The 17751-nt window shown below is 47.4% G+C and overlaps 1 protein-coding gene across 1 annotated transcript; it reads right to left on the bottom strand.

The window, feature by feature from the left end:
* Positions 1 to 14498: 14498 nt before the first annotated feature.
* On the bottom strand, positions 14499 to 15181 carry ATP6V1E2 (ATPase H+ transporting V1 subunit E2). Its single transcript, XM_004436687.2, has one exon. The coding sequence runs from the start codon at positions 15177 to 15179 to the stop codon at positions 14499 to 14501; it is 681 nt and encodes a 226-aa protein (XP_004436744.1). The 5' UTR covers positions 15180 to 15181.
* Between the last annotated feature and the right edge of the window lie 2570 nt (positions 15182 to 17751).

The following is a 17751-nucleotide window of genomic DNA, read 5'->3' as shown; positions in this document are numbered from 1 at the left end:
CTGCGCTTAGACCCAACGAGAGACCTCGCTCTGGGCTGGCACTTTAAGAGGGCTCCACTCCGGCTCTCATCCAGCCTCATCCCTCCCTATGGGGTAAGGTGCCTGTCAGGCCAAGTGGATGTGTCCATGCTCACACCTTCTTTCTAGACCATACCCTGGGTATACAGGACCCAGGAATTCTTTCCCCAAAACGCCCTAAACCAGTTTCCAGAGTCTGCAGGCCTCTTTCGCAGATCCATCCTCCCCAGGATAGACTGAATTGGCGGTGAGCACGCAAGAGGTATGATTGGAACTTGGATGTGTAGGCTGGAAGGCCCATATCAGGCGCCTCAAAAGGTGAGGCAGAGCTGGGGGTGAGGGGAGAAGGGGGACAGGACATGGGCCATGAATACAGGCGGAGGCCTGTGGCCAGCTCTCCCCACAACCCCACGTTCCTGCGTGGTCATCTGAGGAGCGTGAGAATTCTCAATTCAAACTTGACCTTCCAGGTCATTATTAAGATATCTTTTTCAAGATAGGAGGCTAAAACATTTAACAATTTGTTGGCTTCCTTTATAGTTGTAAGATATTTAAACATATGGTTAGTGGGCCTCCACTTGTCCTCTTGCTCTGGACCCCCGCAAATATAAAGATCTGATCTGCTGGGTGACGCTATATTTAAGGGAGAAATCTATCAGAGCTTTTCTTTCTAATGAATCCTGGTGCGGGGTTTTCCCAGGCTGCATTTACGGATTTGGGAAACACAGTTCATAGATTCCTTGCTCCAGGCTACAGAGAAAGCTGACACATGCCTGCCTATAGCCTTGAAGTTGAATGATTTCTCTCCAAGTCTTCTCAGCTGAGCCCACAGTTTAGGCATATAGTGAGATGCAGGCTAGAGATGGGTTTTCTATGAGCCATACCAAGGAGTTCTGTGTCTGTCTGGCTCTCTTGTTTTTTGTTTGTTTGTTTGTTTTAAGATATAATTTTACAGAGCCCAGTTGGCAAGGAATTCTAGCAGAAGCTCATGAGAAACATCTGAGAGCAGGGCTGGGCCAGGCCAGAGAATATTTGTTCATCCTTGTATATCTTCCTCATGGCCAAAACCCCTGGGGGATCCTGTGCTGGTGCCCTTGAGGTAGAGACCTGTAAGACACATGGTTTCTGTCCTCCAGGAAGTCCCCATCTGGGTGAGGAAAGAACACTGCCACTGAAGTCATTAAAACAGTATTCAAAACCCCACAATATAATTTAGGGTGTGATAAAGTGTTTCAAGACTAGAGACCATCTCGTCCAGAGTTTCTCCTTGGCACTGTTGACATTTGGGGCCAGATTAATTTTTTCTTGGCAGGGAGTGGGGAGTGGGGGGGGGGGCACTGTCCTGTGCATTGTAGGATATTTAGCAGGATCACTGGCCTCTACCCACTAGATGCCAGTAACAGGCCCCCGCCCCAGTTGTGACAACGAAAAATGTCTCCCGACACCGCCAAACGTCCCTTGGGGGTCAAAATTGCCCCCAGTTGAGAACCACTGCTCTAGTGTAACTCCCTGTTCCATCATTTCCACTGTAATTAATGTCTGTAGTCTGAAAGTACTGCAGGAAGCTGGGGGAGGGGGAGGTGATCATGGGCCAGAGGAGCCTGGTTCTTGGAGGAGGAAGTGGTATCAGAACTGGGCTAATCTAGCTAGAAGGACAGCCCTCCAGATAGGGGGAACACTGTGCTCAAAGGCAGAGAGGCTGGAAGCAGTGTACCCACATGGTTGTGCAGTCGTGCAATGCCAAAAGGTGCCCAGCTGAGGGGACAAGTGGGAGCTGAAATGCAGCCCACCCTCCCCTGGCCAAGCCATGCCCCTTGGCACTGGGCTGCATCAGTCCAGAGGAAGGGGAGCCTTTTTCTTGGTACAAAGATGTCTTGTGCGCCCCACCTCGTGGTCTCATGGTGCTGTATCTGCCTAGAGGGGGCCTTTTGCTAATGACACAAAGGTGCGGCAGAGACCAGCCACAGCCCCAGGAATGAGCACGCCCTGGAATGGAGAGGAGAGGCAAGCCAGCAAAGAAGCCAGCACTCTGTCAGGGTCTGATGGGGACTCTAGCTTTCTCCCGCCCTCATTGGCCCCATTATGCTCCTTTCCACTCTGACTAATCTGGAGAGCTCCCACCCTGCCCTGCAGAAGCCCCACATGAAAGGACGAGAAGGAAGTTCTTTCAAGAGCTCAAAGCAGGTTGAACCAAAAGGAGAAGGAAGGCTTGGAGAGAAGAGTCTGGATCTGGAGACAGACAGCAGCCAGTTGTGCCTGGGGTTCAAATCACTGTTGCTTCTGCTCCCTCCACAGAAAGGCCCTACAGAAAGGTGGTCACCCCTCGGGGAGGTCACCTCTGCCCAGAGCAGCTTCCCTCCTACAAATAGACCTTCAGAACCTGCAGGAGCACTTCGCCCCATTACCTTCCCTTTCTTTGCTCATCAATCCAGCAATGGGCCAGTACAAACTAAGGTACAGTTGCTCTTGGGGATACATGAAGATTCTCTAAAGGGTACATATTTTGGGGTTGGTCATCTTAAGGGCCTCACACTCCAAGTCCTCCACTTCCACAGGCACTTCTCCTGCAGGTGTCCTGTCTGAGCACACGGACAAGGGATGCTGCTGGTTCTCCCTTCTACCTCCCCTTTCACCCTTCTCCCACTTCCCAGAAGAAAGGCGCACATCTTACCCATCCCAGTCTTTCCATGATGCATTGACTTGGGGAAAAATTGTCTGGTGCTACGAAGGGACAGTGTAAACCCTGGTATCCATGTTGAGAAAAGAAGTGACTAATGACGGGAAAAATCAATTGGCTTCCCATTCTCTGCTTCCATTCAAAGTAAAGGAGAATCTATTCTAGTTGTCAGCTGATAGATTTTTAATGATCTACCCATATGATCTTTGGCGTATATCTCAAAAGGAGTTTATAAAATTGAGTGACATGGCTGAAAAAATACTCCTTACATTCCTTTGTACTTATGTATGCAAAAAGGTTTCTGAGCTCAATTCTTGCATCTATTTAAAAAAAAAAACCCATTTCTAATTCTAGAAATCGAATTAATGCTGAACCCTGACCCTTTCTAGCAATGAGTAATATTCATCCATGGATATATGAGCTAATGAGGCTAGGAAAAAAAGCTTCATCTCATTAAAAGATGCATTTCCAATTAAGCTTTATTTTTTATGCTTCCTTAGTATCTATTAAAATATCTAATAGCATTTGTTTTGATTAATTGTGTACTAGTCTTCATGGTACAACTCCAGACAAAATATTCTCTAACATTTAGAGTCTATGGTCACAGGAAATTTAAAAGATAAATTCATTTTATATACATAGCTTTGTTGGTGAGAAGTGTGGTAGGGTGATACATAAAAGACATGCAACCATAAAAATATATTAGGATAAAATTCTGTAGGGGAAGTAGAATGGAAATATAAATTCAAGGAGAAAAAAGAAAGATGAAATTGTTCCCACTGTTAAGAAGAATTTCATGTATTTTTTAAAAGGATGATGGTGGCTATCCAATCACTGTAGTATTTCATTTAGAAACATTTTTCAGAGTACTAAAATAGTTTTATTTTTAAATGTCAATATTTGCATACACTAAAAGCACACCCTGGTATGGTATAAATACTTATGCCATAAAAAACATTTGAATGTTTGCCCCTAAAAATGTGCAAGGGGGGACATAGATTTTCAAAATTCTTTTAAGAGTCTGCAAGCAAAACGTTCAGAGCACCAGGGTCGCTGAGCCTGGCTCTTGCCTGTCAGAGGAGTGTGCTTAGATTGAATGCAAAATCAACAGCTTACAACGTTCTCCTAAATCTTGAGGACACCCTCAAAGTGGGGAAATGACTTTGGTGCTGGGCTGGCGGGAAACGGGCCAAAGAGCTCCCCCCTTCATCCTATCAATACTTTCCTCCGGTCTTTTTTGTCTCCTTGTTTTATTTTAAGCATTCCTCTAAAATCCCACTCTCTCCGCTACAGATGCCCCGTCAGGTCAGTGTGCGTTCTGTCCTGCGTCTCCCCACGCTGCCTCAACCGTTCCTTTCTTCCCGAAGCTCTCGGGCCGGCGGAGCCGCCACCCCAGTCGCCCCCAGCCTGGCTGGCCGCACTCTCGTAGCCCTTTTGCGCGCCGCACCCACTGGTTCCTCCAGTTTGCTGTTGCTTCGGGCTAGTCCTCACTCTCCAGCTAGGTCATAAGTTTTCTCATCTATGCCTGCTAGTCTCTTTCCTCAGCAGTAAGATGTGGCTAATCGGAATTAAGCGAGATGAAACGTGTACAGAGCCTGGCCTGCAGCCAGAACGGGAACCCAGTTGCATTCAGCAAATGCTTGCTAATCGTGCGGGTACATTTTCTCACAGGCCAGTGATGACAGAAGCCTGGGCTTCCTAGCGTCCCCCTTCTTCACCCAGGGAACGCAGAGAATCCCCAAATCCCCAGGTCTCCTTTAGGTAACTTGTAAGTAGGGGCGATGAAAACGCCCTCCCCCTCCTGCGCCGCCGCCGGGTCCGCTCGGGGCGCCGCGGGAGTCCGGGCGGAGGGGGGGCGGGGAGCCGGGAGCTATGAGGTCATGCTCAGGTCACGTGACCGCCGCCGCATCTGTCTACTGTGGAACGATTACTAAGACAGCCGGGGCGTGTGACATTCAAACCGGTTATCTCTCCCTCCTCCCTCTCCGGTGCTTTGGCCCCTTTCACACCAAGGGACCGTCTCAAAAGTCTAAGACCCTGAAGTGTATGACTCCAAACGCTACAGTTTTAAGGGCTGGAAAAGAAAGGAGGGAAGAGAGAAAAAAGTCCAAGATTGCACTTCTTGTTGCTGCAGTTTGACAACCGTGCTTAAGCCCCAGTTCTTTAAAATCTTTTCTGCCAAAGCGATTTGACATATGGATTAAATAGTGTTTTAAAAAATCATCATTCTGTTTAATTTATTAGTTCCAGTTCTAGAATTCTTGCTATGGAAATAATCCAAACTGGGGGAAAGGTTTAGGTGCACAAAATTCACTGCCTTGTTATTGAAACTAGAAAAAATATATGATGAAATTGAATAGATTAGGGTATAAAAGAACAATATAATATTATTCAGTCATTAAAAATGGTGATTTCCAAGAATGTTTCATGACATGGAAAATGCATGAAAATATGACCATAGGGAGAATTTGCTGGGCACTTACTATCTGCCAGATGCTCTACTAAATGCTTTACATGGATTGATTCTTACACCCTTAGGGGACAGATTATTATCCCTCTTCTAAACACTGTGGCCTAGAGAAGGAACTTTCCTGAGATTGACTAGCTAATAAAGTGTGAAAATTGAGGCTTAGAGTTTATCCAAAGGGCTTAACTGAGGAAGTGGCAGAGGTAGGATTTGAACTCAGAATTTGAATCTAGAGTCCAGCCTCTTAACTCCCATGCTCGTAACTGCCTTCCACAATAGTAACTAGTTATAAATCAGGATGCGACACTGCACCATCAGACAGAAATGTGTATGCACATCTGTGCCCCTACATATATGCATAGAAAAAGAACAGAAGGACAGATCCCACATTGTCACGGTGGTATCTCTCTGTGGTACAATTACCAGTACTTTAAATTTTCTTTATTCTATTTACTATTCTGGATCTTTAAATTTTTCTACAATGTGTGTGTATTAATTTAACAAGTAGACAAAATGTTATATACAGATTGATTCCACTAAAAAGCCATGTGCTAATTACAGCATTTTTTATTATAATGAAAACCTGAAAGTAGCTCAAATGTCAATTACTGTTTGAATAATTAAATAAATATAAAACATGTTACGTGCCATAATTTACAGGCATTGAAAATGAAGGTGGCAGAGACCAAGTGATACCATTATGTGAAAAAATCAAGGTATAAAATAGTAGGCTTGGGGCTGACCCCATGGCTTAAGGGTTGGGTGCGCAGGCTCCGCTACTGGCGGCCCAGGTTCGGATCCCGGGCGCACACCGACACACTGCTTGTCAGGCCATGCTGAGGCGGCGTCCCACATACAGCAACCAGAAGGATGTGCAACTATGATGTACAACTACCTACTGGGGCTTTGGGGAGAAAAGGGGGAAAAAAAGGAGGAGAATTGGCAATAGATGTTAGCTTAAGGTCAGTCTTCCTCAGCAAAAAGAGCAGGATTGGCATGGATGTTAGCTCAGGGCTGACCTTCCTCACAAAAAAAAAAAAAAAAATAGTAGGCATATTATGCAAATATTTGAGGATATCACTGTGAAATCTGAAAGAAAAGAGAAAAATAATAACTGCATCAGCATGGTAAAATTATATGAGATTTTAAAAACTTTTTGGAACTTCCGTAATTTTTTTCTATTTCTTATATAATAATAAAAATATTTTTATTGAGTTAAGGTTCAGTTATCAAAATTAGCATGGAACACATGGGAATCTCTTCTGCCTGTTTTATCTCATTTCATTGCCAAAACACTCCAAAGAGAATAGGCATTTTCTCCCCCATTTTACCAACAGGAAAGTTAAAACGTAGAGAAGGTGAGTTACTTGGAGTAAACTAGCAAACAAGTGGCAACCCTGAGACTAGAACCGAGGCCTGCAATCTCCCAGCCCGGGGCTCTGGCCTCTACACCACACCAATTTCCTTATGTGAAGGGCTGCATGGTGCTGCCTAGAGAATATAAACTACTGTTATTAAGACCCCAAACTCTGAGATCCAAGTGTGGATTCTCTCCAGTGGACCAAAGCCTGGAGGCAGGAAGCATGCCCTCTTTATGCCTTGTTTTCAGAGGGGGAACGCCTAAAGCCCACCACCCTCCAAACCCCTCCACCCACCCACACACACACAGCCACCCTTGTCCCCAGAAGCAGGTTCCCTGGGAACATGCCTTGCCCTTGGGTGGAGAGAGAGGCTTGTAGATTTGCAGTTTATCCTCCTCTGCATCCTTTAGGGTACAACCCTGCCCTCAGCCCCCACAGGAGGAGCAGGGACCCAATAGGCCAGCACGTGTCAAAGGCCAGTTGCTGACAGGCGGGCACCAGAGAAGAAGGCCTGGAAAGAGAGATCAGAAGAGGTCAAGGGTCAGTGACAGTGGGTGAAGCCAGCAGTGGGGAGCTGGGAGGTTGGGGAGCCCCGAGAATTTGGTCATCAGGCCCTGGTCCTTCACTTAACAGACAGGGATGTGACTTGCCAGGGTCACACAACAGCCGAGTAGGAGTGAGCCCAATCCAAAGCCCAAAATAATCAAAGGCCAGGCCATGATTCCACAGAGCCAGGCTTCCTTCATTCATTCGAGATATACCCAGTACCATCCTTGCTTACTAGTACCCTATCCTCAATTCCACTCGCCTTGGGGATCAAGTGACCCCCATGACTCAAGGTGGGAAAAATCCAGTAAGTCACAGGCAACGGGGCAGCTCCCTCTCCCGGGAGACAAACCCAAACTCCAAAGCACATGAAACAAACCAATGGGCTAAGAGTCCAGAGGTGTGTCCAAGTTCAAGGATTCCAGAGCCCAGTGGGGGAAGGTTCCAGAAGGCAGAAGGAGTCAGGAAGAGGCGGGGCTTGAGTGGTCCCGAAAGATGGGCGTGCTATAAAGAGCTAACAGAGAACGACAGATTCCACAGGCGTGGCAATGGCACAGAAAGTTAAGAGGGGGAGCTAAGCCTCTGTTTACCAATCCCAGTGGCTGGGGAGGGCCCCTAATAAGGAGAACTGAGGTGAGCACTTGGATAGGCTGATTTCCGTTAATGGTGTATTTAAGTGTTTGTTCCCACCTTGGAATGGAAACCATGGAATACCTGAATTTTAGCAGTTTCTGATACTGAAGACAAAGGTGAAGTTAATGATACTTTCTGTAAGGAAAGAGGATGTCATTGGCCCTGAATGCTATTTACAGAGGGCTTTTCAGAAAAAAAAAAAACTGTTGCCTATAAAGAGACCTGTCCATTGGTCTGAGCTGGCTGATGCCTGGATACTGGCTTTCCTATTTCTGTGGGGTCAGTGAGGTTTCTTTTGAGTAAAGAAGGGGGAGGGTGAGTTCTGTATTGAGGACTAGCAGAGAAGATGGCACGCAGTGAAATGAGGTCATGTCCCTTCCACACTTGCAAGCCCTTAGTAGCTTCCCACTGTATTTGGAATAAACCCAAACTCCTTAAACGCCACCACAAGACCCTGTATGGTTTGGCCCTGCCTCCCCCCCCCCACCCCCCCGTCTCCCCTTCACTGCTTAGTGAAGCCATTGGCCTCTTCTCTGCTCCGAAAACCAGAGGAGTTTTTTCTGCCTGGTGCCTTATACCTGTGGTTCCCTCTGTTCAGGGTGCGCTTCCCCTCTGCCCACTCCCACCCTCCCCTCTGCTGTTCATATGGCTGACTCCTCATCCTTCAGGTGCACCAGCCTAGTTGAGCAGGGGTCACAGGAGGCCCTGCTGCCCATAACCCTTGACTTCTCCATAGCACTGAGATCAACCTGAAGTCACCAGTTGTCTACTTGTTTGGTGTCCCCTCCGAAGCCCTGACCCCTCCCACTTGTGACCCCACCATCCACGTTAGAATGTCCCTTTGTGAGAGTGGGGGGCCTTAACTCTCCTGCTCACTGTAAGGGGTGCAGTGCCTGGCAGAGCGCCTGACATTTGGTCAACAAGTATTTGTGGAATGAACGAATGAAGAAGAGGTCTGCTGATTGGCATTGAACTGAGGGAAAACCCAGGGCTCAAATTCCAAAATGAGGAAAGATAAGAATCTTCAAATCTTCAAACACTCCCTATTATTCCCCTTCCTCCAGCTCTGTCCCAGCACATCTTGCGTCCACTTCCTTCCTTCCTCCCTCTCTGAGTGCCATCCTTCTCCTCTCCCGCTTTCTTTCAGGGAAGTTCATTGGCACCTGCTCTGAGCTAGGTGCAGCGTGATGGGCCCCCTTCACACCCACTCTGCTCCCCAACATGACCCCAGTGCTCTGACCTCACACAGGGCCCCAGTCTTTCCCTGGTTCCCCTCAAGTCACATCCCTCGTGCAGTCACCCACCAGTACCCCTTCTCTGTAGGCATGTTCTGTCCTGAGGCCAAAAAACCCTGGGAAAGAGAAATGAAAGATTCAGCTATGGCCATGCATTTGCTAACATATTTGTCCTGCTGGGAGCCAAAGTTCTAGAGCTTCTATACAGTAAGTTTTTCGTAAAATGAATGACAACAACCTGGTCTTTTCAGGTTTTTTGTTTGCAGTCTCAGGAGTCTTATTAGCTGATTATGCCCCTGGACTCCTTCCTTGTTTATTCTGAGCTTTGGATTCAAATGAACATTTGGCTCTCAAGATCCCTTCCAGTTCTAAACTTTCTGTAACCTCCAGGACGTGAATCCACTCAGGCTTGGTAGCTGCCAGTGTGAGCCCTCTACGGGCTCATCTCCCACTGACAAAAGAATGTCCTCAAGTCCATCACTCCAAAGGTATGTGGGAGGGTGTGGTGAGCTGGGCCAAGGGTCTGCCAGGACTGTCTCTTGGAGCTGGCGATCCCCTTTGCTGAGTCTGCAGAGAGAAGTGGAGTGGCCTGCCTCCTAGTGAAATGGGTACTGTCTTGCAGGAAAAGACCACAGGGTGAGCTGCGAGATTGTGTGAGAAAGCATGGGGGTGCTACGAGAGAGTGAGGTGTATCATGTTTTAGAACAGAGTTTAGGAAGGTGGGAGTGGGAGGAGAGACTGGATCCTTTCCCAGCACTGTCAATCACAGGCGTGATTTCAGAGATGAAGTAATGAATTGGAAGGGTATAAGAAAGGATACAGAGGAGAGCATAGGAAGGGGCGAAGACTTGAGCAATTTCCCTGGGGATGCACTTATTCCTCAGAGGCGTGGGGGGTTATGGTTGGCCCAGAATAGATCTGCTGACCCACTTGGGGGGTCCTGGGACCCCAGGGCCGAAGAGGAAGCCATGCAGCATTTTCTGTTCTGCTGTTCTGCTCTCCCTGCCTTCTATGAGTTTCCAGCACATGCTCAAAGCATCCCCTCCATTTCTGGCTCTCCAGGCAGCTGAGGATCAAAACTAACTCTACACTCTGTCTCCACCAAGTTACCCCCGCCAAGAGGATTCCTAGGGCACGGCCTCAGTGAGGGGCACGGCGGCTGCGTGGGTATTCAGATTCCCCAGCCCTGGCCCAGCAGGGAGTGAGCCTACAGAAGCAGCTTGCCTTAAGCACAGCCTCGGTCTGCATCAGCGCAAACAGCTTCCCTTGCACCTCGAGAGGAAGTGTTAATGAGGATAGCGGTGGGGAGGGGTTGCGCCTGCCTGTGGTTGTAACAGTTTGCTCCTTTTGGCTCACGGGGACTGAGGAGCTTACAGAGGAACACGCCTGCTTGAGGGTAGGGTGGTTAACGCTAATAAAGCATGCATTTTAGTTTGTACCAGGCAACTAACAGAAAGTGCCCAGTGCAAACATTTCTAAAGCAAAGACCCCTCCAGGAGTGCAGCTGTCTGAATGGGGACAAGCACCCTACCCCACAGGTCAAGGCTAGCGTTGGGGCTACAGAAGCAGGAGGACTAAGTTTTGCCTCTCCCATGGCTGAGGCTCCTAAGGAGGACCCAGCCCCTCCACAGCCCCTGCCTTTGCACCCAGGTCCAAAGCAAAGCCCCTTCCATTTGTTTCCCAGGGAGGGAAGGGATGCAATAAACCCTCAGGTTTGCGCAGGAGGTAACCAAGCCCTGGACTGAAGTGAGGCAGAGGCACAGTCCTGCTTGAATTCGGGTTCTGGGCCCTCCGCAGCCTTCCCCCAGGAGCAGAGAGAAGGATTTCCTTGTCAAGCATGATCCCTGGAATCCAGTATAGCCACCGTTCCCCTGACTCCCATCTCACATACCTGCCCCTTCCTAGGGCACAATCTAGGGGCTGAAGAGGAGAGAGACTCTGGAGGCCCCCATCCAGACACCAGAGCCGTAAATGCTTGTTCATGCCTACTACACCAGCACTAAAATCACAAGGCAGCAGGGAATGCAAAGAATAAAGACACAATCCCTGCCCACAAGGAGCTGTGTGAGCTGAGTAGAAAAAGCAGCTGATAGTAATAAAGGCAAGGCACAAGAAGTCCTCACTGGGAGCTGGAGCCCTTGCAGCAAAGGACTGTGGGAGGGCAGGGCCTGGTTAGCCACCAGTTTTTGTTTTGCTGAGGGGACATGATGAGGGAGGAAACCAGAACTCACAGGTTGAGAGGCTGAGGAGAAGGTTGGGGAGAAAGAGATAGTATCTGGCAGCTCTGGGAGAAAGAGAAGCTTGGGAAAACAGCGAGATGTTGAAATGAGACTTAAGGTCTCATTATATAGTGCGACACAGGCACTATTTAAGGCTCACCTCAACTTCCTATAAAACCTTTCATAGAACTAACCTGGCTGTCCATTTTTTTGGAGATGAATTAATGTCGGGGCCCCAATAATGGATTGAGGCTGGCTCAGGTGGCAGAGCTGGGGTGGCCAAGGGGGTTCGTATGCTCCTGGGTTGTAGCAGGAAGTGGTGCCCAAGTTCCCAGAAGGGGCGGCGGCTGGGAGGCTTGGTCACCTGGGAAAGGGATGCTTTGCTGGGCCTGGAATGATGGCTAGGAGAGAGGGGGGAAGGCTCTGAGGGTCAGGGGACTCATAAGAAAAAGATGTAAGATGATGTGAAACCGTGATAGAAAGCCTTAAACCCTGGACAAGTGAAAGAATTTATTGGGGTGGGTGAGGGGAGGCTGGTGTGGCTAGGTCACGGGTCACTGATTCTCATCTCTTCCTGCCTATGTATCAATGGATTTGACCTACCTCACAAAAGAGCTGGGTAGATTATTTATCATCTCTCACTTGGGATGATAAATAGCCAGCCCCCCCAACAGGGCTCCTGCCTCCAGCCCCACCCTCCCTTCAATGTGTCTGCCACATACGGTGACACTAGAATAATCTTTTGAAAATCTAGCTCTCATAGTTTCACTCTTTTTTAAAGTCCTTCAATGACCCCTCATCACCCACCCACTAGAAGCAGTCTAACTCCTGAGCAGAGCACGTGGCACCACGTAATCAGGCTCTGTCCATCTTTCCAGCCTCATCCATGGTCACTTCTCCTTCGCCCCTCACTCTCCATAACCCTGAACTACACATAGTTCCTCTAACACAACTTGCTTTTTCATACCTCAGGGCCTTTGCATATGCTTCCCCCACCTTTGCCTGGAGTGCTTTCCCCAGCTCAACTGCCAGCACCCTACAAACCCTCTGTGACCCTTTCTTCCTGTTACTGCATTCTCACAGTATACAGCACTCAGCTGGCATGCCCACGTTTTATCACTATCATGATCATCATCTGTTTAGTGTCTATGACTAGTGAAAGGGCAGGACCCACAGTATTCTTAGCAGCCCAGCACCTAGCCCGGGCCTAGCTCATCGCTGGTATTCAGACATGCTCATTGAATGACTGAATTTGCAACTCAAAAGGGCCCACATAGAAGACGCCCTTTGGGGAGTTGGTCTAGCTAACAAAGACCCTCTTTTCTCTGAGAACTGCCCCAGACACCAACTGGACCATAGGTGGACATCTGACCTGAGCTGGGCCAAATGGATTCCCTCTCAGGAATGTGGAATTGACTCCAAGAGAAGCAAGTTTGTTTCTGGAACTGCAACATGTAAACTTTGGAATGTAAACTTTGTGGGGCATGCATATGCCACCATTCAAACCAGACAGTAGAGAAAGTCACTCCTTAAAGAAAGAAGATGAAGTGGCCAGATAGAGATTTCAGATGGCTTTCTGGTCCCCCAGTCTAGCCCTCTCCAGGACATGATAGATTCCTGTCCTCAGTTCTGGGTGACATCCCTGTTTACTAATAACCTATCCCCTACTTTGTTTCCGAGCTTCACAGGATTTCTGTTCCTTACACAGTCTGGACCACACAAGTCAGCCTTTACTCTTAGCAGAGTTGCTTGGGGTTTCTTCAAAAAACTTTTGTTTTAATACATACATCACACTCAGGCATAGATTAGACTTTAAATCACCATACACATGCAGAACTGGCTACATAATTTACAGGGTCCAATGCAAAATGAAAATGTGGGATCCTTTGTTCAAAAAGTACAATTAAAGGTGCTAAACTATAAAGCTTTTTCCTTTGTTCTGCAATGTGTCTTTTGACTTGTCATGGTGTTTATTTGGTATTTAATGTCTAAGTAAAATTTAAATCATTAGCATGAATTTTATCATTTATCTTTATATTGTGCAATGCCCATATGGAGAACCACCGAAATTACACAATCTGTATTTCTTGCTTTTCCTGGAAGATGCATCAAGCCGGCCAGAAGAGATGAGCCCAAGTCTGCACAGGCACTGAGCTGTCAGATAGAGAACTCCATGGGGGACCGGGACACTTTACAGAGCAAGTGCAGACCCTCATGGACTCCTGAAGTTCTCGCCCTGAGACTCAGTCCCAGCAAGCTTGACAGCTGCTGGGTCCTCCTTCCCACCAGCCCCCAGATCAATGTGTTATGCCCTGGCTGAAGTCAAGGAAGTCAAATCAGGCATCTTCCATTCCAGTAGGCTGGATGACCCAACCCACAGCAGACAGGTGATTCCCAGGGTCTTTAATCCTCCACACTGGGATGTGCTCAGTATCTGGTAGGTGACAGACTCATCCTCACCTAGTCACCTGTTGAATATGCCATCAACCTGCCAGCCTGGGGCAGAGATGGCCACTATTATGCCCAGCCCTAAGACTCTGCAGAGCATGCACACCCCACCCTGACCCTCCCAGCATGCACACCAGGCTGTAATCAGGGGCAGAGGGCAGCAATGTTCACTGGGTGAGGGAGGGGAAGGCTGAGTCTTTGGACACCAGGGAGCTGGGAAGTAGGTGGTCAGGAACCCATCCCAGGGAGGTGGGTAGGCTTTGGGAGTTGGTACCATGTGTAAGCCAAGGCTCAAGCTCCTGGCATGCTCCAAATCCCATCGGGCTTCACTTGCAAAACACACATCCAAAGACAAAAATAAGAATTACAGGGCAGTGACTATAGAGCATTAAACCCCAAGCCCCAGGTTCCTCTTAACATGAAGCTCTATGTGACTGCACCAGTCATAAGCCCATGAAGTTGGCCCTGTACACATGAGGAAGACCTCTAAACCTCATTAAATGGTGTAAGTACAGGAAGCTGAAACAAAAGAAGGAAAACATACTTCACATACAAATTAAAGAAATTCGAGCACTCAGACCCATAGGCCAAGGATACCATTCACTTCTCGCCTGGAGGACGAGCTAAAGAGCAGATGTCTTCACTCCTTTCCACCTAGACTGCAGAACTGACCAGAAGTTGGGGTATGTATGGATGAACTGGAATTAGATTTCTAAGCATTAAGTTAGGCTTTATTCCAAAGTATAATGCCTTTAGCTATTCAAAGGGTATTTCATGAAAGATAGACTAATATCAGAGCAACAAAGAGGAGGAAACATTACTAGTTTCCTCTGCCCTAATAACTTATGCTTTTATGGCTTAAGCGGTTCAACAAGAGCTTCACTTCCCAGAGGCTTAGATAAAATACTTCCTGTTGGCATTGGCTCCAAACAAGGCCTTTCGTATTTCCGGCATCTTTTGCTGGGCTAAGAGATCCAGTCGACTTTCCAGGGTGTTGGAAACCTTTATTCTCTGACCAGCACTGTAGACCTCCACACCTCCAGCTGCCTTCATAGCCAGGTGCACCTCTTGATCAACTTGGACTTTCACACGTTTTTGGGAGACTGACATGTATTCAGGGATGGCTTTTTGCACCGCAGCCTCCACCAGGAGGAGGTCCTGTGGCCTACAGCGCACAATCACCAGGGGCTCCAGCAGTCGGAGCAGACCCTGGAGCACTAGTTTCTCTAGCAGCCCCTGGTAGACTTCTGGGTCTGCTACAATCCAGTTGAGTCTCAGCTTTGCCTCGTTCAGCAACTCTGAGATGAGGTCATCTCGGGCCCTCAGGACTTTCAGCCTTGCCTGATTCCTCACGGTAGACATCTGGATTTTCTTCTGCTGCTCTATCTGCTTCTCCTTCTTCTCATAATACTCCATGATCTTCAGTCGTTGGGTTTGCACAAGGCGTCCTTTCTCAATGTTGAACTCTTCCTCAGCCTTGGCATCTATTTCTTCTGCCTTCTCATTGGCTTCCTGCTCAATGAAAGCCATCATGTGCTTAATCTGCTTCTGCACGTCGACATCACTCAGGGCCATGGCTGCTCTTGGAAAGGGAGGTGGAGGGAGAACTGGTGGACCCTCTGGTTCCTTTGATTTAGGGCAGAGTTTCAGGAGTGTCTCCAGAGCTCCACTTCCTTAGCTGTGGAGTGCTAAGGGGAGGAAGGAGAGTGTTAGAGTCCAAAGGGAAGGCTCATGGAGACCATCGCTCTACCGCTTATTTCACAGATGAAGAAATTGTAGTCCAGAGAGGGAAAGCGACCTATCCAAGGTTATACCCTAGAATAACAGAGACTTGAGCCCAGGTTCCTGGAGTTCCACCTCTACTACACTCATCACCATTTTGCCATCAAATAATAATGAGACGATTAGGGCAGACCTAATCCAGAAGTTTTCTAGTCAGTGATAGATTAATACTCAGATAGCAAGCTGACAAAATGGAAATGCCAAATTAATACAGAAATGGAAAATGTAGGCGCATTTTGGGTTGAAGAGGACTGGGGAGAGTCATAAGAAACTCATGATCAGACAAGATTCAATCCAGGAATGCTGTCTGGAGGCAGAAAGTTTTCAAGAGCACTCAGATGATATAAAGAAGCAGAATACTGGTAGGCAGATAGTGGCATCTTGGAAAGAACTAGGAGGTGGGAGGGGTTGAAGGTAGTCTTTTCACTGGAAGTGGTTTCCAAACCCAGATGTACATCTGAATCCCCTGGGTGACCTTTCAGAAATACAACTTTCCAGGCCCTACTCCAGACTATTGAATTAGAATCTTGTCAGTATGGTCTGAGAATCCGTATCTTAGAAAGGCTCCCTGGGAAGCTTAACAAGCTCAGGAAAATGATACATGAACAAAATAAGACTAGCAACAAAGACATAGAAAATATTAAAAAGAACCAAACAGAAATTTTGGAGCTAAAGAATACGATAACTGAAATGAGAAATTCACTAGAGGGGATTCAATAGCAGACATGATTATGGAGAAGAAAGAATCAGCAAACTCAGTGAACAGGTCATTTGAAATTATCCAGGCAGAAAAGTAAATAAGAAAAAAGAGTGAAGAAAGCCTAAGGGACATATGAGATACCATCAAGTTGGAATATGATTTATACCCTGGAATATTATTTTCCCTTATATATGACAAGGAGATCCTGTCATATACTTCATCATGGATGAACCTTGAGGGGATTATGCCAAGTGAAACAAGTCAGTCACAGGACAAATACTGCATGATTACACTTAAATGAGGTATTCAAAACAGTCAAATTCACAGCAGCAGAAAGTAGAAAGCCCCTTAGCCAGGGGCTAAGGAGAGGGGGATATGGGGAGTTGCTGTTCCTTAGGGATAGAGTTTCAGTCATGCAAGATGAAAAAGTTCTAGAGATCTGCTGTACAACAATGTGCATATAGTTAACAATACTGTACGGTACACTTACAAATTTGTTAGGAGGGGAGATTTCATGTTATGTTTTTTACCACAATTAAAAATAAAAAGACAGAATGCTGTCCTAGAAAGATGCAATACTCACTAAGCTTGGTGGAAAAACAGCCCAGTGTTTGTGACAAAGACCAAGATTTTGGGTTCAACCTTACAAACTGTCATTGGAAATTAAAAAGAAAATGATTGAGCCCACTTATTCCCCATTAGTTTAGGACATAATGTTTTTAAAACTTCACTTTTGTACATAGAGCAAAACATTCTCTGCTCCTAAATAAGACAAGTCAATTAAATGGTTAAGAAAAAAAAGGCTCCCTGGGTAACCCTGCTGGTCACCAGCTTTGGAAGACACTGTGAATGAAAGCAGAGAGAGTGGGATATCCAGGAAGCCCCAGGTTCTGTGTGTAGAGGAAAAAATGTACCAGACAAACCCTTACCAGTCCCCTGCCAAGGGCTGGCCTTTGCTCCGGCGCCGGGAGTCTGCACACGGAGTGTGGAACTTGGAACGCACACTAGAACCTGGCACTGTTGCTTCCTTCTCTCTGCAGACGACCCTTGCAGTCTGACCAGGCAGCTTGACTCCAAAGAGCCAGGCTGTCACTGGGGAAGGCTGGCCAAGTCTGCGGGAGGAGGCCAAGAGGGATTTCCTTGGCACACAGGCCATGGCCGGGGGCTACCCTTGCATGCTCAGAATCTCAATTAAGTTGGCACATGGTGGGCTTCAGCTCTGGGGTGGGCTCACCTTAACCAAGTCATCAGAAATGGATGCTTGTGTGAACCCAGACAGCCAGTTTATTAATTTACTAATGAAAAATACAGCTGTCATGTTGGCAAATCATGGCCTTCTTTCCCTGCATGTGAGTCGCATGGGAAGCCAAATCCAAAGGTTGCTTAATGAGAAACCAGAGCAAGCAAAATTTGCCAGATGGTCTTTAAGAAAAAGGCCACACCAACCATGGGGGCTGGTGTGCTCCGGTCGGTGAGGGAGGACATCCTCTCCAGGCCCAGACAGGGCTTACGTGGGCACCACCTGCTTCCACGGTATGGGCTCTGGAGGCAGACTGCTGGAATTCAGATCCTAGTTCTGCACTTATCATTTGTATGACTTTGGGAAAGCAGCTCCCCCTCGAAGCCTCAGTTTCCTAATCTGTACAATGGATATAATAATAGCAT

The sequence above is a fragment of the Ceratotherium simum genome, chromosome 11 (assembly GCF_057802395.1).
Source record: "Ceratotherium simum simum isolate JZ-2026a chromosome 11, ASM5780239v1, whole genome shotgun sequence".
NCBI classification, from domain to species: domain Eukaryota; kingdom Metazoa; phylum Chordata; class Mammalia; order Perissodactyla; family Rhinocerotidae; genus Ceratotherium; species Ceratotherium simum.
The sequence above is the reverse complement of the archived record's forward strand: the minus strand, read 5'-3'. Positions and strand labels throughout refer to the sequence as shown.